Here is a 23,288-nt window from a genome sequence, read left to right on the forward strand (position 1 = left end):
CAAGCACTGTGGGCTGCCGGGAGGCACAGGCACTTGTAACCACGGAAGACCTGGCAGACAGGGCCTGGGCAAAAGGCAGGTCCCCCAGAGGGACACGCAAGGAAGGCCCTGGAGCCCTGTGGCTGTGGAGAGCACTATGGAGCCAGCTCCACTGGGGCAGCAGGACCAGAACCGGCCTGGTGAGCAGAACCAGGGACTCCACACAAGGTGACGGACCTGGGCCACTCTGGACATCCAGGCAGAAGTCAGTCAGCCTTCTCCCAGAGACACTGTACCCTTCTCCCCAGCTCAGCACCCTCACCCCAAACCCCAGGGACCAATCCAACTCTCCCGACCGGCAGCTCTTAGCTCCAGCTCTGGCCAGCTCTGCCAGTGCCTCACTCCTGGACAGCCTTCTTTTTTGTCTAGATGACCCCGTCCCACTCACACTCCTTTCTACCCACCACTGCTAAAACACTGCTAAAACTCAGCCTGGCCTGCTAGGTTTTTTTTTTCTGCCTACTTGTTGCCAAGTCATAAAGTTAAATGTGTTTTAAAGCCACACCCCTTCTCCCTCAGCTCTAGAATCAGACCTCCCCTGGCCGGTTAGACTAATGATGAACAGAAGAATCTTCGTATAGTGGGACACATCTTGGAAACTGAAGCAGGACTTTGAATATGGGGACAGCTGGGACTACCTAGTGAGACCCTGTTTCCAAAAAACAAAACCAGAGGGATGTAAGGCCGGAGAGTGAAGGGGGCTGGGGATTTAGCTCAGTGGCATAAACACCTGCCTTGCAAGCAAGCAGGCGGTCATGAGTACGATCCCCGGTACCAAAAAAAAAAGAGAAAAAAATAAAAAAGAACGGAGCGAAGGTACAGTCACCGTGGAGATGAACTTGAGACGTGCACATCGTGCATTCAGTCTGGGAAACCCGTTTCCTCTGCAATCTTACCCCCCCCCCCCAATCAGGGGAAGCACATTAGCTTGCCGGACTGCTTGGCAGTAAATGAGACACCACCATGTCACTGAGTGACAGGTGAACAGATTCTCCACCACCACGGGCTCCGAAGAGCGGCCAGGGAGTCCCCGCTCCATCTGGCTGGGCCGTCGGCCTCTTATCTGGGCCAGAACCTTGGGTTCTGTCTCACACTGCGAAGCCCAGCCGGATAGCAGTGGGACTCTGCAGCCGGATCCGGTCGGCGGCGAGGCCTTGGGGCGCGCGCCTTCCTTCACCTTCGCCTAGTGATCGGCGCACTGGGCGGCGCAGAGCAGTAAACCGACCGCTAAGAAGAGCCTCCAGGCCGGCTCCGGCCGGATGGGCTATCCATAGGAGGGGCGAGGGCACCCGCCCCGGCCCGCCCCGGCCATCGCGGCCCCGCCCCCTCGCGGTGTGGCTCCGCCCCGCCCGGTGCATCCCGCCCCGACCCCGCCTCTGCCCCGGTGCCCGGCCCGCTCGGCCTCGGCGGCGGCGCGCGCAAAGGTAGGGGGCCGGCGGCGCGTGCGCGCGGGGCGGGGGCGGAGGCGGGGACGGGGCGGCCTTGCGCGGTGCCGGGTGGCGCCAGGGGGCGGGCTGGAGCCGCGGTCCGCGGCTTGGGCCTGAGGGCGTCCGGTGCTGTCCCGGCCGCTGCTCGGGCCCAGCGGGAGCAGCTCTGCAGCTGCCCTGCGCCTCCCGCCCTATGTCGCGCTCAGACCCTTGCGGGTCGGCCGGGCTGCAGGGGGCGGGGGCCTGTCGGGTTGCCGCGGCCTGCAGGGTCTCACCAGCGCCCCCCGCCTGCTGGGGGAGGCCCTCCCTGGCGGTCGTGACGAGTGCAGCGCGCGCTCTGCGGCCTCCGGCTTGCGCGCCCGATCCTGCCCTCCTTGCATGCAAGGCCACTTCTTCGTGGCCAGCCCCGCCACGAAGTCCAGAGCGTCTCCATTGTATGGACGAGCAAACTGAGGCACAGATCGGGCGCTGAGATGTCCAAGATGGCCAGGAATCTGAACCTCGGCCCTTGCGTTCCCTACACTGGGGCCTGAGGCCCCCCTGTGGCGATCAGCGCTCCGGAGCTGGCATTTTGAACAGTGATTGTCCTGCAAACCCAAATTTGAAGAGTGCTCTGGGCAGATGTCTGCCCCTCAGTGACCAGATTTGTGTGGAGGCTAGAGTCACTCCCCGGGGGACTCGGCCTTGCAGGTGCCATCTGTATTTATAGTTGTGATTTCCTGTTTTCCTTGCTGATGGATAACCGCGAGGCCAAGGCCCTGGGCTTGCAGACTTAAGGCAGGGGGTGCACCCCTCAGGCGCTGGGTTCAGGAAAGACCTCAAAGGGCAACTTCTGGATTTTGGGAGTTCCAATGGGTTCCACCCATTGTGCTCATTTAGCCCTCTTCTCCCAGGTCTTTGCCTTTGGAAAGTAGGCACTTCCCTGGGGCCGGGCTCACCTGTGGCACACTGCCTGGCTTTTGTTTTGTTTTGTTTTGTTTTTGGTTCAGGCTGGCCTTGAAGTCACAATGTAGCCCAGGGAGACCTCAAACTCAGTGGTGATCCTCCTGCCTCACTCTCCTGAGTTCTGGGATAAGTGTGCGTCACCACATCCAGCAACCGCCTGGCTTTTTAACCTGAACTGGGTAGAAGTAGGTGCTGGATCTCTTTTTACTGGATCCTTCTGTGACTCCATATTGACTGTGGTCAGTCTTGTTCCACAGACGCCAGCCAAAGCCCATGGGGAATTGTTTTCTTTCCTCTCCCTTCTCCAGAATGTTTGGTACCTCTTTCACATTTTGGATTTTTCCCGGATTTTTGGGTTGTTCGCATATCACAGGTATCTCCAGGATTGGACTCGATTCTAAACACAGAATCCTTATGTGTCCCACAGACAGCAAATACCATAGCCCGAAGGTAATTTTATAGAGTATTTTTAGTGTGCCTGTGTTTGGACTGTGACCTATCAGTCTGTGAGGTCAGGTGTGAGCCACGTGTAGTATCAGCATGCTCAAAAAGTTGGAGTTTGGAGTATTTCAGATTGCAGGTGCTCAATCTGTTTTACTGGTCTTTTAACTTTTTTGGTTTATATTTATTAATTTATTTTTACTGAGGCTCCAACTCAGGGCCTTGTGTATGCCAGGTAAATGTGCTACCAATGAGCTATATCCCCAGCCCCTGCAGCAATCTCTGGCTCATTCATTTACCAGCTATTTATGGCGCTTTGGGCCGTGGGCACTGTGGCAGCAGAAATGAGTAGAGCCAACTTGGTCCCTGCCCTTGGGGAAAAACAGAGAACCTACAGAGTGACCACAGGCAGGGGCCACTTTGACTAAGAGATGAAGGTTAGCTCTCTCAGAAGGTGGCACTTTTGACCAAGATCTGGGTGACTAGCAGGAGTCTGCCATGCAAAAGCAGGAGGAAGAGCATCCCAGGCCAAAAATATGGAGGTGGGGGCTGGGGATTTAGCTCAGCGGCATAAGCACCTGCTTTGCAAGCAGGCAGTCCTGAGTTTGATCCTTGGTACCAATAAAAGTTTAAAAAAAAAAAAAAGGTATAGCCCTGTAATCCCAGTGCTCTAAAGGCTGGGGCAGGAAAATCACAAGTTTGAGCTCAGTCTGAGAAACTGAGTGACTTAACCATACTCTGTCTCGAAATAAAAAATGAGAAAAGCACTAGAGGAACCAGGAGTGGAGGCGCACTTCTGTAATCCCAGCACTCGGGAGGCTGAGACAGGAGGATCATTGTGCATTTGAGGCCAACCTGGGCTACAAAATGAGCCCAAGACCAGACTGAACTGCACAGCAAGACCCTGTCCCCCCAAAAATAAAATAATAAAGCAGTAGGGATGTAGCTCAGAATGAAGGCCCTTGGTTCAATCCCCAGTAGCACAAAAATGAAAACAAAAACAAGAAACAAGCAGAGCTGGAGTTGTATTTGGCATGCAGTAAACGCTGCAGAAAGGCACTCAGTGCCGTTACTGTAAACTTCAGAAGCAGGCACATCTGGGTTTCAGCTATGGCTTCAGCTCTTCCCGGCTGAGGAGTTGGAGCAAAGGTACAGTGTACAACTCCCCTGAGCCTTAGTGTTGCCATCTGTAAGTGGGTCAAGCAGTTTTGCATTCTGGGGCTGCCAAGAATGCTAAAAGAGATAAGCTACAGAAGTAACGTTTCAGGCACAGGCCCTGGCTCACGGTTGGGCCAATATTTTTTGTTGTAAACTGAGACTAGAGAATGGGCAAATGGTAAGAATAACTGGTGTATATGTAGCCATGGGTAATCAGTGAGGGGCTTTGGGGGTACTGCAGGAGGTCTGGCAGGTTGGAGGGCCAGGTAGGCCAAGCAAGGAGTGAGTGTAAAAGTTATCTCCTCTGTATTTGTTCACCAGAAGATGGCTGAGGGTCCAGCGCAGTGGGGGTGAACCCACGGCACGGGCTGTTTGCGTCATTCAAAGCTCACTGCTCCGGAACCAGGCAGAAGGTTCTAACTGGGTCCTGGGAAGTAACAAGTACCCAGAACTAATGAATAGCAGTGATTGCAGCAGGAATAACCAAGCCTTGTCCCTATTTAACTGCATACAGTAATTAAGTAACATGAGCTGATGTGATAAGGGAACCCTGAAACCCTAGAGGCTTAACACAATAGAAGGCTGTTCTGCATTCAGGAAGCACCCTGGGTGTTTAGCAGGTGGCCCCCTATGTGGTGACCAAACCCCATCCATCTTGTGGTTCTTGGTGTCCCTGAGGCCCTGGGGGTTATTTCCTTTAGGTTGATGATGAGGAAGGAGACAGATGATTCCTGTTGGGCAGCTTTTATGGGCTGGGTCTACAGGGACACAGTCTTTCTGCCTTAAATCCCTGGCCAGAACTTGATCACATGGCGATATCTCTCTGCAAAAGCCTAGGACACAGCCTCGAGCCATGTTCCTGAAAGGAACTGGAAGTGGGTTTTGGAGAAACCATAGCAGCTTCTGCCACACTAGATCCAGGCACACAGTGGATGGGAGAGCATCTTAAGTCTCATGCTTCTGTCAGGCCCCAATGATCCCATGTTACCGGTGAGGAAACAGGCTCACAGAAATGAAGTCATTGCTACAGGGTCATACAGCCTATGAAGAGGTATAGCTAAGATCACGGTCAAGGTGATCAGAGGCTCTCTAAGCCTTTAAATTTTTTTTTTTTTTTTTTTTTTTTTACTTTGAGACAGAGTCTCACTAAATTGCTAAGATGCCCAGGCTGGCTTTGAATTTGCCATCCTCCTGCCTCAGCCTTCCACCGCTTGGATCACAGATGTGCCTGGCTTTCTTAGTCCACATTTGATGCTGTAGCAAAATACCCGAGACTGGGTAGTTTACAAAGGAAAGGAGTTTACTGTTCTGAAGGCTGGAAGTCCAACACTGGGTGGCTCCATCTGGCAAGGACCTGGTGCTGTGTATGACTTGGGGGAAAGCAAAAGGCAAGCAGGCTTTGTAGGACAGAGAGAAGGGCTGGGCTCGCTTTCCAGCAACCCACTAACCTGCTACCCTGATAAAGGCATTAATCTCTTCTGACCCAATCCCCCTCTCACCTAATCCTCTCCTAACCTCATCCCCACCTCTCAGCCCTACACTGGGGCTCACCTTCACAGGAGTTTTGGGAAGGATGAGTTGCATTCCCACCCTGCCAGGTGCAGAAGCTTTGGCACCCACTTCCCGTGAAGAAGTCAATCAGTTTTTGGAGGATTGGCTGGAAGCTGAGGTGTTCGCAGAGCACATGCGCATTAAGGGTTTGGATATGATTTCTTGGAGTCCACAGAGCTCAGCGGGACTCTTGGGGGGCTTTGGAGTTGGAGCCAAGGGCACCCCGAGGCCACGGGTTCACTCTGTGGACTTGGCACCAGATCACGTGTTGTTGCTGCACAGAAGGTGTTTCCTTTAATCCCAGATAACTCCTTGAGGCGAGTGCCAGTATTATCCCCGCGTACATGGGGGACCCTGAGCCTGGAGAGGCAAAGACCCAACTCTAGGCCACAGCCAGGGTGGGGGAGGACACTCAGTTGCCGGCCTGGGCTGAGCCGTCAGGCCCGCGTCCTTTGCCCTGCACCTGTGGCAGGGAGATGCCTCTCCCCTCCCAGCGCCGGGTAGCAACCGTGTGAGTCCGTTGTGGGTCATTGGAGATGCTCCTGCGGGCTGGGAACTCTGGCTCTCCCCGCCTGCGGCTGCTCACCCCACACTGTGGACCTGGAAAACTCTAGGGCCCGGCAGCCCAGCAAGGGTGCAGAGTAGGGGTCGTCACCTCCAGGTCCTGCTCTCTTCCTTTCTCCCTTTCCCTTTCTTCTTCTCCTACCTCTATCTCTGCCCCTCCCCCTCTCCTCCACCCTACCCTCACCCAGCCCCGCCCCGACTCCGCCCACTGCCTGGTCACGTGGGGGCGCCGCCGGATTTAAGCTTAATCTGCCTGGTGCTCAGCGCAGCAGCCTGGCCTGGACCATTCCAGCTGGGTTGCTTTTGGGGCCTTAGTGAAGGGGGCCAAGGGGGGCCCACAGCCACTCCCCCCATGAACCTGGGGCTGGCGGGGTCGCTGGAGGTTCAGCTAGCATTGGAGACCGTCATCCAGGTGGGCCTGGGGGTGTTCCCTCCCTGCTCAGCGGAGGGGGCTGGTAGGAGCGGTGAGAGGTGGGTGCATCTTTGGGAGGTAAGGGTGATGGGGGAGGGGTGCCAGGGTCCCCATCTTGCATGACCCAGCAAGCCCCAGGAGGGAGTCACCCAGGGCTCAACTGTTGTGGCTCCCTTGTCTCACCCAGGGCCTGTGGAGGGTGAACCCCCTCTCCTAGATTTTAGGGTTCAGGTCCCTTGTGTCACAGCAACATCCTTACACAACTAGGGTTGGAGCTGGATTAGAGCCCTCAGCACTTGTGAATTGGCCTGGGGGTTCAGTTCCCCACTCTGGCCCCTTCCTGGAGTAGGGAGCACATGTGACTCCTCCCATGGGGTGATTTGCAGTCTAACTCCCAAGCTGTGTCCCATCTGGGACCTTCCTGAGGGCCTCCTGGCACCACACTATGGGCCACAGGACTTCGCCTGTCTCCTCCCAGGCTGGGGAGTCCAGGGGCGAGGTCCCTGAGGACCCCCTGTCTCTTTCCCTGCAGACCCTGGAGAGCATCGTCCTCCAGCCAGACCAGGAGAAAGGTCTGAGTGTGCAGGACCTGGCCTGGGGCTCTCCGATTGGCTGCCTGCCTTCCTGTATCAGGGAGATTGTCTCCCGCAACCTCAACCAGCCCAAGAGCCCAGGTGCCACCCCTTCCATCCCCCACATGTCCCCTCAGCTCAGCCACTACCCCACAGGCATAAGATGACAGGAATTGCAGCATCCATTTCCCAAATATTCCTCAGGCCCAGCCCTGTGACAGGGGACCTGCTTCACAAAGAATGAAAAGGAGGCAGGGAAGGATGATTTCCTCTGACTTACTGCCCATGAGATGCAGCTTGAAGGGGAGAGTTGCACACCAGCGGCCACATTCCCTCCTGGGGAAGGTGTGAGCTGGCTGAACCTGAGATTACAGGGGGCGGTCAGCCCAACTGAGACCAGGATTTGGCGGAGGTCGATGACCCAGGCCTGAAGCCCAATTCAGCTTTTGTCCTGCTTTTCTCTGTTCCTCCCCCTTGCAACCTGACCTCCACTATCTTTTTTTTTTTTTTTTTGTCTTTTTCATTTTTTATCGGTACCAGGGATCGAACTCACGACTGCCTGCTTGCAAGGCAGGCGCTTATGCCGCTGAGCTAAATTCCCAGCCCCTGATCTCCACTATCTTGAGCCCTGACTGTAGGAGTTTCCTGGGGCCCTACCCTTGAGTGAAGTTTGCTTGTTTTCCTGCAAGATCTGGTTCACATTCTTCCCATTTCACAGATGAGTAGGACTGAGGCATAGAGAATAGTACTCAGAGAAGAAGCAAGAACATAGGCCTTGTGGCCTGGGTGGGGTAGGTAGAGATACTCCCTGGACTCCTAGACTAAGCCACTTGATGTGGGGCCTGGTTCTCCTCCTACCCTGATGAGTGAGGTGCCTGTGGGGAGGATGCTGTGCAGGACCCAGACAGAAGCCAACTTTCCCCTGTTCTTCCCTTGCCAGCCCCTCCGCCGGCCCTGGAAATGGCATCACTTCTGCCGATGCAGGAGGAGAACCGGTTACTGCAGCAGGAGCTGTCCCGTCTGGAGGACCTGCTGGCCCAGAGCCGCGCTGAGCGAGATGAGCTGGCCATTAAGTATACTGCGGTCAGCGAGAGGGTGGGTGCTTCCTGGCTGGGGACTGGGCTGGAGGAGAAATACAGAGCAGGCCGCATCCTGGGCCAAGGTGGGCCCTGGCATCAGGGAGACCTGGGGTCAGATTGCAGCCCTCTGGGAGCTGGTTTTCGTAGTGGGGTGGCATTGGTTTGGGGTTGCTGTCTGATCAGTGAAGTAATCAGGTAAGTGTCTGAGATAGAGCACAGAGAAGGCCCCTAGAGGTCTCTACCAGCTCCGAGGCTCTGGACGGCTTCCCGGGTCCCCCTTTCCATGGGCGTCAGGGTGTAGGCCATGGCTGAGGCCGGACAGGCTGGTGTTGGCACTCACAGTGTTCCGCAGGCTGCACCATGGCAGCTGCAGGGCCTGTGCCGCTTTGCTTGGGCTGAGGCTGGGCTGGGAAGGACGGAGACACCAAGCTGTCTGCATATCCAGACAGGACTTGCACTCCAGGGTCCAGGGCTGCAGGCTGGTGGGGACCTCAGCCTCCTGCCCTGGGCAGGAGGTAGCTGGGTGCTGAGGTACGTTGCTTCTGGTGCACTGTCTGCCTTGGGATGTCAGACTCATGGCCAGTGACCCTGGGAATGGAGGGTGCCTAAAGGTTGCTGAGGGTTGCGTGGGGGGTGAGTGCATGTGTGCACATGGGTGTTAATACCAGGACTATTGCGATACCCACTTAACACAACAGAAAATGGAAGCTCAGAGAGGGAAAGTATTGTGCTTGGGGTCACACAGCCTATTAGGAACCCAGGTCTTCTGACTCCCAGCCTGGGGCTCTTGATTGAAGTTTTGTTTCTTGGGCTAGCAATTCCAGAGGGGCAGCTGGGTCCTGGAAAGCGGGAAGGGACCCAGTAGGGTAAGGGCAGTTCCAGGGCCCCCTCTGAGTTAATGGCAGGGCAGGGTTGGCTTGGATCCCCCGAGTTGGCCCTGTCTGTGCAGAGGTCTGCATAGTGTGCTGGGAGGGGGTGCCAGTAACAGTCTGCCTGGACAAGCTTCTGGCTTGTTGGGACTTGCTGAAGGTTGGGACCCAAGGTGGCCACTTGCTTGTGGGACGGGACAGTGTTCTTTCTCAGGGTCCTTAGAGGGTGTAGCGGGCAGGCTGGCCTGAGTCCCGCAGTGTCAGTGGTGACAGGCCCGAGCCAGCCTCCTCCTGGTCTGGGTCTTTCTTCTTTTGGCCCCTGGCATTGTGCTACCCCCCAGGGGCTGTCTTTTAGGTGCCAACTCCAGAGCAGCAGTGAGGCCAGCACTGCTCCTGGTTGGACGGGAAGAAAGGTGGCAGATGGCTGGTCCGTGCTCTCTTGGGACATAGCTTTTGGGCTGCAGTTGTAGCCTGGAGCTGCATTCATCTGGAAAGTTCCATCAAAAGCTGAATGGCATGCAGGGGCAGCCTGGGATCTCAGTTGTCCTCTGTGGGAGTTGAACACAGCTCAACCTGGAGGAGTGGACTGGACAAGAATGACCTTGCAGGCTTTTCCTGGAGGGGAGTCCACAGAGAGCATCAGAGCCTGGACATCACCTTATTACAGACGGGGAAACTGAGGTCCAGGCAGGGGGCATATAAGCCCTTTGTCAGTGGTGGAGCTAGGATGAGACCCCTGGCCCGGGGCTGTGCAGCCTTGTGACACTCTCTCCCTTCTGCTCTCCTGTCCCTGTGCCAGCGAATCGCCAGGCCTGCTCCTGTACCTGTTTTATGGCAGGCTGGGTTGGGGCAGTCATTGAGGTTTACTGGGGTCAGGAGCAGTCAGCAAGATTATTTTGACCCCTCAAACCCCCAGGACCCCTAGGATAATAAGGGAATGGGAGAATCATGAGGATCAATGTCCTGTTGACTATATATTCTGCAGGGAAACAGAGGCAGGGGCGCCCAGAGCCACCTTCCTGTGTCCAGGGAGGTCCGAAGGATGCTCAAGGAGCAGGTGTAGGGCCAGGTAGCTGGGACAAGCTAGGAGGGAGTGGTTTTGGCTTCAGAGAAGAGCACCCTCCCTCCTCCAGTGTCCATGGCAACCTGGCCAAGAGAATGGAATGGCAGCCAGTGAAGCCCCGGTTGCTAGGGGAGACAGTAAACTTCTTTCATCTCTAGCTTGGTGGCAGCCCCCTCCCCTCCAAGGGAAGTTCAGTGAAAGGCTGTTTGGGAGGGGCAAAGTTTGCAGTGAGGGTTGAGGTGTGGCTGGCACGGACCTGGCTCTGTCTTTGAGCACCGAACCTCCACAACACAGAGGCTCACAGCACAGAGTCGCACGGGTCTGCAGGGTGTAAACAGCACATGCAGACCCCTCAAGGACACACAGGTGCCTAAGGTGCCACAGGCGCACACACCCAATACGCAGAGCCAGATCCCCCTCAGCCCCACACGGCACACAGAGGAGCCCCCTGGATGAGCACTCACACCGCCACCACGTACCCGGAATGCAGGCCGCGTCACACTGCCTCCCGTCTCACTGCTAGATCAGCCCTCAGAGAGGTGCACACAGGAACTCACGGCGTGGGACACACAGAGGGACACAGTCCCTGCACCGCAGCATAGACCTACAGCCATGTATGTCATTTCCGCCAGCTGCATATGACCCAGAAGCACCACACTGGCGCTGTGCACCCCATACACATGACAACGCATAGGGCCCCATGTGGAGACAAAGGGCTGAATGTACCCCACTCACAGCCAGTGAGGTACACTGGCATGATACACTCACCTCTCTCGGCCATCACCAGGCATGGATGAGGACGCTGTCCCCCCTCTGACTTGGGCAGACCCCAATGCTGACGCTTGCCCAGGCAGGACCCCCCACTCCCTGCCACCTTTCTCAGCAGCCTCAGCCCAGTCTCTCCCAACTCATGGGGAAGCCCCACATGGCCGTGACCAGTCCCCGCTGCTGACCTAGCCTAGACCTGGGGTTGGTGTGGGTGAGAGAAGCCGTCCGTCCTGTCGGTTTCCTGTGACCTGTGTGGCCCTGTATGTAGCAGGCCTGGTGCAGGCGGGAGGTTGTCTCCGGGTCCTATGTGTGCTCCCACCCTGCTGGGTCCCTCTCATCCTCCGCCTCCTCCAAGCCCTTCCTCCTAACAGCAGGAGGCGGCTGAGAGTCCTGACTGAGAAAGTTCCATGGCTGTCGGGGCAGCTAGAGCCAGGCAGGAGCCAAGCCTGCACCCGTGGGGCCTGGGGGTGGAGATGAGGAGTGGAAGGGGTGAGACGGTGGGCAGAGAGAGCTGTGGAGGATGACGGGGCACATTTCCATGCTGCCTATGGTGGGCACGCTCATTTGTGTCACCCAGGGGACAGAAAACACCTGTGTGCCCATCTGTAAACTCAGATCTGCATATGTGTATTGATGCCTCTATTTTGAAAGAGTTCATATGTCCTTGTGTCATTTATTTATGATCCTAGATATTTACTGATGACCAACCATGCCATTTAACGGCCACAGTTTAGGTATTCAAATACAATGGTATTCAATACAATACAATACAATTCAAATACAATACTATGGTGGCATACTGTGATCCCAGCACTGTAGGAGGCTGAGGCAGGAGGGTCGAAAGCCCATGCCTACCCAAGGAAATTTAGCAAGACCCTGTCTCAAAAAATAGAAAATAAAAAGGGCTGGAGACGTAGGTCGGTGTGAAGGCTCTGGGTTCAATCCCCTGTAATGGATGGATTAATAAATTAATAATGAATGAATGGGGAACAAAACCCCAAGCCTTCCAGACCTCACCTTGGGGAGGGAATGGGAAGTGTGGCAACAGCCTAACCGTCAGGAACCACAAGGGAGCAAAGTATGTATCCAGGAGCAGAGGCACACGGTGCACTGAGCACATTTATACTTTACCCAGGTGCACCTCTGTTTTGCATGTGTGTGGTCATGAGTTCGCCTGAATGTGCCCACACGTGCTCAGTATGTGCCCCTCCATGCCTGTCTTTGTGCCCCTGGATGTCTGCAGTAGCCCCTCCTGGGCTTGCCCACAAGTGCCCGTTCTGCAGCCCTAAGCTTTCAAGGCACTGTGGCTCTGGGACCAGCCTGTTGCCCCCGCAGAGGCCTGGCCCTGACTCACATCTCGGGTCCTTCCTCGAAGCTGGAGCAGGCGATGCGGCTGGAGTCTGGAGAGCTGGAGACACAGGAGCCCCAGGGGCTGGTTCGGCAGAGTGTGGAGCTTCGGAGGCAGCTTCAGGAGGAGCAGGCCTCCTACCGGCGCAAGCTGCAGGCCTACCAGGAGGGCCAGCAGCGGCAGGCCCAGCTGGTGCAGAGGCTGCAGGCCAAGGTGAAGTCCGCTGCAAGCCCCTGCCCTCACTTGACTGTGTCTCCCTCCTCCTGCCCCCTGGGGCTGACTGCTGCCCTCCCATCTCCAATCTCCAGATTCTCCAGTACAAGACGAAGTGCTCAGAGCTGGAGCAGCAGCTGCTGGAGCGGTCCACAGAGCTGGAACGGCACCGGCTGAAGGTGGGTACTGGGGTGAGGCAGGGCTGACGACCCTCAGCTCTGCCTGCCAAGCCTTACGCTCCCCACTCCCACCCAGGACACGGAGCACCGCCAAGACCTGGAGAGCGCCCTCCTCCGCCTGGAGGAGGAACAGCAGAGGTGAGGGCGCAGCTAGGAGGGCACAGGGCTGGTGGAATGGCCCTGTCTGTGGTCACGGGTGCCCATTGGCCCATATTCCCCTCCCAGAAGCGCCAGCCTGGCCCAGGTGAACGCCATGCTTCGAGAACAGTTGGACCAGGCGGGCTCGGCCAACAAGGCTCTGAGCGAGGACATACGCAAAGTGACCAGTGACTGGACACGCAGCTGCCAGGAGCTGGAGCAGCGGGAGGCAGCATGGAGGCGTGAGGAGGAGGTACGGATGGGGCAGCCCAGGAGGGGTTTGCATGGGGGACCTTTGTGGCAGGGTGAGGGGGACTCAGGTCTGGAGAAGGAACAGGAGCATCAGCCCAGCAAGCACTAACCAGCAGGGGTCTGGTCATCACTAAGAGAGAGGCCTTCATTTCCATGTACCATGTGCACCTTTTCTGTTAGACCTGGTACAAACAGCAGGTGGTAGATGCTGTCACTGTCATCTATTTGCAGGGTTTTTTTTTGTTTTTGTTTTTTTGATGCTGGGGATCGAACCCAGGGGCTTGCCCGTGGTAGGCAAGTGCTCTACCCTGAGTCACTCCCCAGCCCTCACTGTCATTTAGAGGGAACAAGCAACCAACCCTTGGCAGCTGGGATGCAAACATAGGTCCCCTTCGCCTCTTACAGGCAGGGGAGGAGCTAAAAGCCAGCACCCTGGGCAAGAGGAACAGGAGGCTGGGGTGCACAGGGGGCCCGAATGCAGGAAGGTACCCTCCCCAGCTGCCAGTGCCACAGTGATGGACGGAGCTGGGGGCCTCGGGGAGAAGCGACCCGGCCTTCTCCAGCCGTTCACTGGCGCCTCTTCCTTCCAGTCCTTCAACGCCTACTTCAGCAGTGAGCACAGCCGCCTGCTGCTCCTCTGGAGACAGGTCGTGGGGCTCCGGCGGCTGGTCAGCGAAGCCAAGATGTACACGGAGAGGTGAGGCCCGGCTGGCCTGGGGTGGCTCAGACACCCAGCAGCAACCCGGTCTCTAAGACCAGCTCAGCTCAGACCCCGACTGTGCTGGGCCCTGTGGAGGGGCAGAGGCACCGCGTACTGCTGCCTAGTGCTGTAGTCACGGCGCTGACCAGGGGTCAGTGCAGCTGGGCTCCTTATACAGTTATTTATCGGGTATTCAGTGTTCCTGTGACGTAAGAACTGTGACACTCCCCATGTTACAGATGAGGATACAGAGGCTCAGAGAGGTTGAGTGATCTTCCCAAGGTCCTGCAGCAGTAAGTGGCTAAATTTGAAGCGCCTGCTTTTAATGCACTAGAAGAGTAAGTTCTGCCATCACAACCTCTAATAGTGAAAAGATAGCTTTGCTTGCTCCAGTTCTATACTGAGGAAGTGACTGGCCAGTGCCAAGACAGGGGGACGAGGAGCTGTCCTGGAAGCTCAGGATGAAAAGGAGGAGGGTGGAGTGGCGAGGAGACGCACGGTGGGGGAGACGGAGTTTGTATGGAGCTTGAGGGACGGGAAGGTAACTGCCAGAGGTGGGGGCACCGTGGGCAGAGGAAGCGGCAGGAGCAAAGGCCTGAGGGTGGGGAAAAGGGGAGCAAGGGGGGCTGGAGTAGGAGCAAGGGGAAGAGAGCCCCGAGCAGGGAGCACCTCAAGGCAAGAGGACAGTGCATTTCCTTTTTCACATAAGCAGTTTTTAATCCCAGGCATGCACAACCACACTCCCCTCAGAAGAGGAAAAATATTTAACCTCCATTGTGGATTTAAAGTAGGTTTTATTTTTAATTAGCACTTAAAAGTATTTGTATCTGCTGGGCCTGGTGGTGCAGGAGGCAGGAGGCTCATCATAGGTTCAGAGTTAGTCTGGGCTACACAGTCAGTTCTGGAAGGCTGAGGCAGGAAGATTGTTAATTTTGGGCAGCCTAGTAACTTAGTGAGACCTTGTCTCATAAAAATATAAAAAAGGACCAGACTGTAGCTCAGGGTAAAGCTTCTGGGTTCGATCTCAGGGCCATACAGACACCCAGATTTTTAAAAATTGTCTTTTCCTAATATCATGATAGTCAGTGCCCATATTTTCTATTTGACTCACATGTATCACAGCTTGCTTTCCATTTTGTCTTTATAATTTGATTCAGGAGCCATAGACATTCTCAAATGTGATTTCTTTCTTTGCCTCTCTCTTTCCTTTCTTCTTCTCTCTCTTGTCTTTTTTTAGACCTTTAAACCACTTTTTTTTTTTTGAGACAGCATCTTGCTATAGTTCAGGCTAGTTTTCAATTCATTGTATAGCTCAGGCTGGCCTCAATATTATGGCAGTTCTCCTGCCTCAGTCCCCAAATGCTGGGATTGCAGATGTGGACCACCACACCCAGTATCAATTTATTTGTTGGGGAAACTGGACCAGTTTTTCTTAAGAGATTTCCGTAGTCTGGATTTTGCTAGGTTTATCCCTGTGGTGTCCTGTAACATGTTCCTGTATCGCCCGTAGTTGCTGTAATCTGGATGTTGGATCTGAGGCTAGCTCAAACTCTTTTCTATTTTTTTTTTCTTTGACAAGACTTGGTAAGTGGAGTGTGTTCCCCATCAGGGACCCCTACCCTGGGTGTCTCTCTTTTCATGACATTGGCAACTCTTGATGCTCAATACCAAGATCCAAACATTTATCAGAAGTTGCAAGAATGTGATATTATTCTGTCGCTCCTTCGTGCATAAGTGGAATTCTGTTATAAGGCACGCATCCTCTTTATACTGGATGGCCAGTGGGACGGTCCATGCAAGGACAGAAAGGATTGAGACTGGAGGAGTGGCTCAGTGGTAGACCACGTTTAGCATGCATCAGACCCTGGATCAGTCCTCCGCACACCCCTCAAAAGAGGAAAAATATTTAACCTACATCATGGGTTTAAAGTAGGTTTTATTTTTAATTAGCATTTAAAAGTATGTGTATCTGCTGGGCCCAGTGGTACAGGAGGAAGGAGCTTACCATATGTTGTTCAGAGTTAGTCTGAGCTACACTGTCAGTTCAAATCTAACCTGAACTACACATCAAGGCCCTGTCTCAGAAAACAAAAAAACAGTGTTTCCTGGAGTAAGTCACATGGTCTCCCACTACCTCTTGTCCCAGACACTTCTGTCCCCTCCTCTAGGCCAGCGGTGCTGTCAGTGTCCTGAGTGACCTTTCAGGGTGATTTTATATAAACAAGTAATACTGTTTTCTGTCTCTGTCTCTCTCACTGTTTGTCTCTCTCTCTCTCTCTCTCTCTCTCACACACACACACACACACACACATTCCATTTTGGTATTGCCTCTGGGTAGCATTTCACCCTGGCAGTTCTGGAAGTTGTTTTCACCTGTTTGCTACCCTGGGGCACAGCTCCCTCCTTAGCAGGCCAGAAGGAGCTGCCCTGTGGTTTCCTCTTCTGTAGCGCTGTTGAGCAGGTGGATTGTCCCGTATCTAACAGCAGTCCCCTTTGCATGGATAGTTAGGTTGTCACCAATAGTTTTTACAGGAGCTGTGCTGCCATAAATCACCTGGACACAGGTCACTTCCCTGTGCCAGGATTTCTCTGTAGGATGCATTCTTGGGGTGGAGCTGGGGGCAGAGGGCCCTGTATTCACAATTTCCGAATGCCCTCCATTGTGGTACCCATGCACTCTCCCAGCAGCCATTGGGAAGGCTTCTTTTCCTATGGTTTCACTCACACTGGGCATGATGTGACATTTTTGTTTTGTTTTTCAATCTGATAGTGACAAATGGCATCCCAGTGTAGTTTTAAATTTGCCCTTGGGAGTCACCTCCATCTCACCCCTCCTGTTCTCTCCCCCAGGGACCTGCTGCAGCTGGGAGGGGAGCTGGCCCGGACATCACGGGCTGTGCAGGAGGCCAGCCTAGGGCTGAGTGCGGGTCTGCAGCTGGCTGAGAGCCGGGCAGAGGCGGCTCTAGAGAAGCAGGCACTGCTGCAAGCACAGCTGGAGGAACAGCTTCGGGACCAGCTGCTGCGTGAGAAGGACCTGACTCAGCAGCAGGCCCAGAGTGACCTCGACAAAGCCAGCCTCAGCACCCGGTGGGTGACACTGGCACCATTCAAGGCTGGCTTCCTTTCGGAAGGCACCCAGAGCCTTGGGGCTGGGGTAGGATCTGCTTGCCAGTCAGGTCCTGCCCAGGGCACATCACAAGTAGTTCAAGTGTCTGGTGACAGTGTGTGTTCAGAGATACTGCCAAGGGTAACCACACTCCCATCTTACAGATGAGAAGTCTGACACCCAGAAGGAAGGGACTTGGCCAAGACCCATAACTCTGGAGGTGGATCCTAGGGTTTGGGCTTAGGTTTGGGGAAATGTGAAGGACACAGAAATTGGCAGATTTGAGAAGCTGGGACAGGTGCCCACTCACCCCTTGCTGTTCCCTACCTGCAGAGTGACAGAGCTGGCCCTGGCAGTGGAGCGCCTTCAGAGCCAGAACCTGGAGAAGGATCGGGTCAACAAGGCCCTGACGGAGAAGCTGGAGGCCCTGGTGAGATGCTGGGGTTGGGACTGGGTCAGACCTGCAAACACAGGCCCAGGGCTGAGCTGCTTGGGCCACCACAAGCGTCACCACTGCCAGTGTATGTAGGAGCAATTCGAGGACATTCACCACTGTTAGCATCTTGCCTCCAGTGACCCTGCAGCTTGATCCCTAGTACACACAAGGAAAGCAAGGCCTGAGAGTCCCCAAGCCATTAGCAGGGGAGTCTGGACATTTCCCAGAGGAATGCAGCTGCTACTCTCTGGTCACTACTGGAGTTGGTCTCCTGTTGTGGGCCCAGCCTGGGCTGTCCAGTGGTCTGGGTGACGGGACAGGACCCCAGGCCTCTCCAGGCGTCTTCTGTTCAATGAGAAGAGTGGACTGCTGTGGGGTCACTCATACAGCTGGTCTATGGGCATGGCCAGAGTGGTCACCAAACAGCTGACAGGCCAGGGAGGAACGAGGCAGAGGCTCAAGCCAGAGCACAGTCCTGACCACCTTTTCTGTATCTCGCTCCAGGAGTCTCTGCGGCTCCAGGAGCAGGCAGCTCTGGAGCCAGATGATGGAGAGGGGCTGCAGCAGACCCTGAGGGACCTGGCACAGGTGCACAGGAAGCAGCGGGGGGCACTGCAAGTGGACAGGGAGCCTGGGCATCTGGCTGGAGTAGTTAAGGCCCAGAGGGGAGGGGAGGCTCTGTGCCGGCTGAGGGCTGTGCAGTGGTGGAGGTGGTGGTCCAGGATGGCTCTCGGGAAAGGAGCTTTGGCGAAGCGGCCTTTTCTCTGCTAATTGCCCGCTGCGGCCTGCCCACCTCCCCCAGGCAGTCCTGTTGGACCCGGAGAGTGGCATCCAGCTCAGCGGCTCCGAGCGCACTGCTGACGCCTCCGATGGCAGCCTGCGGGGGCTCTCTGGCCAGCGGACCCCATCCCCGCCGCGCCGCTCCTCGCCTGGCCGTGGCCGTTCTCCCCGCCGAGGCCCGTCCCCGGCCTGCTCAGACTCCTCCACGCTCGCCCTTATTCACTCCGCCCTGCACAAGCGCCAGCTCCAGGTCCAGGTGGGCAGCAACCTGAACATCCGGGTGCTCGGAGCTAGAGTCCTGGGGGCGGGGCCAGGGCCCTGGGGGCGTGGTCATGGCCTCGGGGGCGGGGCCAGGCCCTGAGACTTGGCAAAGGATTGAGGTAAGACCGAGATGTTGGCTGAGAGTTCTGGGTAAGAATCTGAGCCCAGGACTGGAGGTGTTTGGCCGTTTAGGGGGTGGAGCTAGAGTTGTGATAGAAAAGGAGGTGAGCTCCCATTATACACAGCCAGGACCCTGTGAAAAGGTATAGGAGGAGAGGGGGGCCAGCAGGGGGAACCTGGGAACTAGGGGCAGAGTAGGGGGGAGGAGTCTGAGTGTGGAGCCAGGCTCCGCCCCTTGGGGGGTGGAGTCAGGACTCCCGAGAAGAAAGAGTGCTTCTGGGACTCCAGGAAGGTGAGGGGTCAAAGAGGTGTGGAAGGCAAGCAGAAGGCAAGTGGAGTCCGTTCTTGACGCAGGCCAGTCCCGTCTGGCCGCAGTGTAGATGTAGTTCCCCTGACCCAGCAGAAAGCAGATGGGTTCCCCAGACTCAGTGACCCCCGTGCCTCAGGACATGCGTGGGCGCTACGAGGCCAGCCAGGACCTGCTGGGCACCCTGCGGAAGCAGCTTGGTGACAGCGAGGGTGAGCGGCGTGCCCTGGAGGAGCAGCTACAGCGCCTGCGGGACAAGTCGGAGGGAGCCGCCCAGGCCCACGAGGATGCCCAGCGCGAGGCTCAGCGTCTGCGTAACGCCAATGACCTCCTGAGCAGGTGCCTGGGAGGCCAGAGTGGGGAGGAGGAGGATGCATCGGTGGCTGGGCTCAAGGCCAGCCTAAAATTGGTCACCACTGGCCATGTGTGTCTACTAGAATTTCAGTTACTTAAAATTTTAAAAAGTGAACTCTCCATTCTTTAATATGGCCACATGTCAGGTGTCCCAAAAGTCAACTGCTGACCACAGAACAGCTCCATGGTCCTAGAATTCATGTTGACAGCCCTGTTTCTAGACTGTTTCTACAGAGGTTGTTTTGTTTTGTTTGTTTATTGCAGTCCTGGGAATTGAATCTAGAAACTAAAGTATCTCAGGCAACCCTACTACTGAGCTATATTCTTCTTCTTATTATTATTATTGTGTTATTATTATTATAATTACTGAGACTGGGGATTGAGCCCAGAGCATTTGCACTGAGCTACACCTGCAGCCTTTTAAAAATTTTATTTATTTTTTTGAGACAGGGTATCTTTAAGTCACTATGTTGCTCCTACCTGTGATCTTCCTGCCTCAGCCTCTCAGAATGCTAGGATTAGAGGCATACAGCAGCAAGCCTGCCTTCTTGGATATCTATAAGACATTAAGTTGTTCACTTCTAAGTTACCTGTTTTTTTTTTTTTTTTTTTTTTTTTGCCTTCTTCCTAAATAGAAGTGTTTAAGAAAAAGTTTGAAAAATGTAGGAGAAATCAAAAGGCAGGACTCTCTCAGCCTTCTTTTCCCATCCTAACCCCTGCTTGGGCGCTGGTTTTGCTTCCCATTGCGTTGTCTGGCCCTGAGGCAGCACAGTGGGGGTCCAGGTGGGCGTCTGCTGTGTGGCAGACTGTTCACTGGGTACCGCCTGTGTTGCTGTCTTTCTGTCGGACTCCTGCGGTTTGGAATTATTGGTGTAGTCCAGTTGAGAGGCTTTCCCAGGCTCACACAGTGGATGTGGCAGCAGGGGCCAGGGTGGGAACTGGAATTAAGGTCCATTTGAGAGTAAATCCACGGTATCCATGCCTACGAAGAAGTTGGTCTGTTTAGTTGTGTTTGGTTTTGTAGTTTTGAGATAGAGTCCTACTATGTAGCTCAGGCTGGCCTGAAAGTGTTTTTTTGTTTTTTAAATCAGGGTTCAGGCTGGCCTTGAGTTATCTCACTGTGTAGCCCAGGCTGGCCTCCAATTCATATTGCTCTTCTGCCTCAGTCTCAGTATTTTTTTTTTTTTTTTTGTCAGTACCAGGGATTGAACTCAACCGTGCACTTGCAAGGCAGGTGCTTATGCCGCTGAGTTAAATCCCCAGCCCTTGCCTCAGTCTCCTAAGTGCTGTAACTAGCAGTATGCTGCTAGATTTGGCAAGATAGGCCAAATCTTTTTTTGGTACTGGAGATTGAACACAGTGACTTCCAACTGAGCTACATCCCTAAGTCCTTTTTTTTCTTTTTATCATTTCTAAGTCCTTTTTGATTTTTGGTATATGCTCATGCATTTGACAAGATGGACTTTTTTCTTTTTGATACTGGGTATTTGGACCTAGGGGCTTTACCCTTTTTGTTCTGAGTCTCTTTTGGGCGGGTCATTTTCCAAGTCCTTTTTAGTTTTTGTTGTTGTTGTTTGAGATAGGGTCTTGCTGTGTACTTCAAGCTGGTCTTCACCTTACTGTGTAGCCCATGCTGACCTTGAACTCACAGCAATCCTCCTGTCTCAATCTCCCAAGTGCTGGAATTACAGGCCTGCACCACCACATCCAGCTAAATTTTTCTTTGAATTTTGAATCAGGGCCTTGCTGAGTTGGTAAGTCACATAGGCTGGACTTGAATCTGCAGTCTTTCTACCTCAGCCTCCTGAGTGGTGGGACCAAAGACAAGATGGGCTTTTTAAAGTAGTTGCATTCACAGAGAGCACCCCCGTTTGGCATGGTGCTGTTTCCCACCTACTGGCAGCTTTAGTGTCTAGTATATTTAAGGGTTGCCCCCTGAAGTGAAGACAGGAGCAGCCCTAGGCCCGAGCCAGAGACCCTAACTGCTCAGAGGGAAGCGTTACACTCATAGCTGGGGACATGGCAGCCCCTGAGTGTTCAGGGTTCAAGCAGCTGCCTGGTTCCTCCCCTGCCCTGGGTGCTGTGCACTGCTGCTCTGTGCAGCAGGAAGCTCCAATCCCGCTCTGCCAGCTTCTCAGGGTGCATGGTGATGTGGTATCATGGGAATATACCTAACAGAACTGGCAGCAAAATTGCCAATGTGCCCCGGGAGCCTAGCCCTGGCCTCTTCATCTGGTAGGGTACCTGTAGGAAATGCCAGCACCCTCTTCCATCACACTGGGCCTCCAAGTGCGCAGCTGGGAGAGGGAAAGCCAGGTTCCTTCTGTTGGGAGATGTGGATGGGCAGGAAGGCTTTCAGGAGGCAGGTCCCGTAAAGGACCAAGAATGTGATCTTCCTAGGGTGGCAGCCCAGCTGAGAGTAGCCTAACAGTGCCCTCTGCTCCTGCCCCTGGTCCTGCAGGGAAAAGGGCAGCCTGGCTCACAGCCTGCAGGTGGCCCAGCAGCAGGCCGAGGAGCTGCGCCAGGAGCTGGAGAAGCTGCAGGCTGCCCAGGAGGAGCTGCGGCGGCAGCGGGATCGCCTAGAGGAAGAGCAAGAGGAGACGGTGCAGGACGGTGCCCGGGCCCGCAGGGAGCTGGAGCGCAGGTAGGCGGCGCCTCATCTCCCGCCAGGGCCTTCAAAAGCATCTTGGGGGTCCTGACTGCCCCTGGGGGCTGGGAGCCATGTACTGTGTCTTGGCATCCTCTCACCTGGTGGTGCCTGCTGTCACCACTCTGATGGCGGAGTCTTCTAACTACCCCTACTCTGGGAAATCCAGACTCAGGGAGCTGTGGGCACTTATCTGGGGTCAGAACTGGTAGGAGATCGACCTTGGGTGATACGAGCAATTACAGTCAAGTATTAATGTTAATAATGACTGCTTTGGGCTGGGGATTTAGCTCAGCGACATAAGCGCCTGCCTTGCAAGCGCATGGTCCTGAGTTCGATCCCCGGTACCAATAAAAAAAAAAATGACTACTTTTTAAAGAGTAATTTTACACTAATAATATGAAGCACTAGAGACCACGTTCAGCACTCAGAGTCTCTTTTTTAACTCTTGTGATAAGTGTGCAGTGTAGAAGGTGTTGTCTCCTTTCTTTGGAGGGTGAAACTGAGGCAGAGAGGTCATAAAGAGCTGAGCTGCCAACCTTAGTCATTACATCTCCGAGACCCAAGAGATGATGACAGTACATTTTGGTAATAGATATTATTATGTTTTTAGACCCCTGGGAGCATATTAAGAGCATAGGTCCTGGGCAGGGGATATAGCTCAGTTGCATAAGTATCTGCTTGGTAAGCGCAAAGTTCTGAGTTTGATTCCTAGTACCCAAAAAGAGAGCACATGTCTTTTAAGTGCTTTATAGCATAGATGTCACCCATTTTGCAGATAGGAAAACTGATACCCAGAGTCATTGAGCTAAGAGGCAGTGGGCTTGGTTGTCCCTGTGGGTGTAGCTCTTGCCCCCAGGTCTGGCCCCAGCCCAACTTCCTGCTGGTTGCTTAGCGCAGGGGTGTAACACAAAGCACCCCCTTGCCACCTGTCCCACAGCCACAGACAGCTGGAGCAGCTGGAATTGAAGCGCTCGGGGCTGGCGAAGGAGCTGGTGGAGGTGCGGGAGGCGCTGAGCTATGCCTCCCTACAGCGGGACGTGCTGCAAGCTGAGAAGGCCGAGGTGGCTGAGGCACTGACCAAGGTGGGCCCCCTGTGTGCCGCACAGTCACAGACCTGCACCTGACCCCGGGCCCCGTGCTGTCCGTCTCTGGTACAGTGGGATCTTTCAGGCTGATGTCAGAGCTCAGTCAGACTGACCCCGCTCTCTGGACACAGGCTGACCTCTGATTCCAGCTGCAAGCGGGTTGACCTCACCAGGTCCTGGCTCTGTGGGAGCTGGGACTGCTGTCTAGAGAGTCCCCACTGGGTCCCTGTCCCATGCCTTAATGCCTGGGCTTACCTGGCAGTGCCACAGTTAGACCCCACTTGGGGATCCTGTGCCCTGGCCCTGACCTGCAGCTGGAGCTGGGCTTCCTTCCCCACTGCGCGGTGCTGCAGCCTGTGTTTCCCCTCGTGACCTCCGGGCCAGAGTTCTACGTCTGCAGCGATTTCTCCTGACTCAGTGCCTCCCTCCGCCTCTGCAGTCCATCGCTCGGGGTCTCTTCCTGCCTCTTCC

General features: G+C 55.0%; 1 protein-coding gene across 7 annotated transcripts in view; it reads left to right on the forward strand.

Annotated features, from left to right (window-relative positions):
• The first annotated feature begins 1,336 nt into the window (after positions 1-1,336).
• The window catches only part of Crocc (ciliary rootlet coiled-coil, rootletin), a 41,900-nt gene continuing 19,948 nt past the window's right edge, over positions 1,337-23,288 (forward strand). Inside the window, exons 1-15 of one of the 7 annotated variants that reach the window (XM_013154097.3) lie at positions 1,337-1,463; positions 7,070-7,211; positions 8,050-8,204; positions 12,264-12,449; positions 12,545-12,628; positions 12,705-12,766; positions 12,854-13,019; positions 13,609-13,715; positions 16,569-16,805; positions 17,158-17,254; positions 17,765-17,848; positions 18,063-18,296; positions 18,868-19,067; positions 21,544-21,726; positions 22,670-22,814. In XM_013154097.3, the coding sequence (XP_013009551.1) occupies positions 8,070-8,204; positions 12,264-12,449; positions 12,545-12,628; positions 12,705-12,766; positions 12,854-13,019; positions 13,609-13,715; positions 16,569-16,805; positions 17,158-17,254; positions 17,765-17,848; positions 18,063-18,296; positions 18,868-19,067; positions 21,544-21,726; positions 22,670-22,814 (1,920 nt within the window). In that variant the 5' untranslated portion in view covers positions 1,337-1,463; positions 7,070-7,211; positions 8,050-8,069. Of the gene's footprint in view, positions 1,464-5,080; positions 6,538-6,577; positions 6,597-7,069; positions 7,212-8,049; positions 8,205-12,263; positions 12,450-12,544; positions 12,629-12,704; positions 12,767-12,853; positions 13,020-13,608; positions 13,716-16,568; positions 16,806-17,157; positions 17,255-17,764; positions 17,849-18,062; positions 18,297-18,867; positions 19,068-21,543; positions 21,727-22,669; positions 22,815-23,288 lie in introns of those variants that run through there. The other 6 variants (XM_063235597.1, XM_063235595.1, XM_003471387.5 and 3 more) reach the window with 6 other exon arrangements.

The sequence above is a fragment of the Cavia porcellus genome, unplaced genomic scaffold (genome assembly GCF_034190915.1).
Source record: "Cavia porcellus strain 051 isolate PalLab524CR breed Dunkin Hartley unplaced genomic scaffold, mCavPor4.1 scaffold_25, whole genome shotgun sequence".
Classification (NCBI taxonomy): domain Eukaryota; kingdom Metazoa; phylum Chordata; class Mammalia; order Rodentia; family Caviidae; genus Cavia; species Cavia porcellus.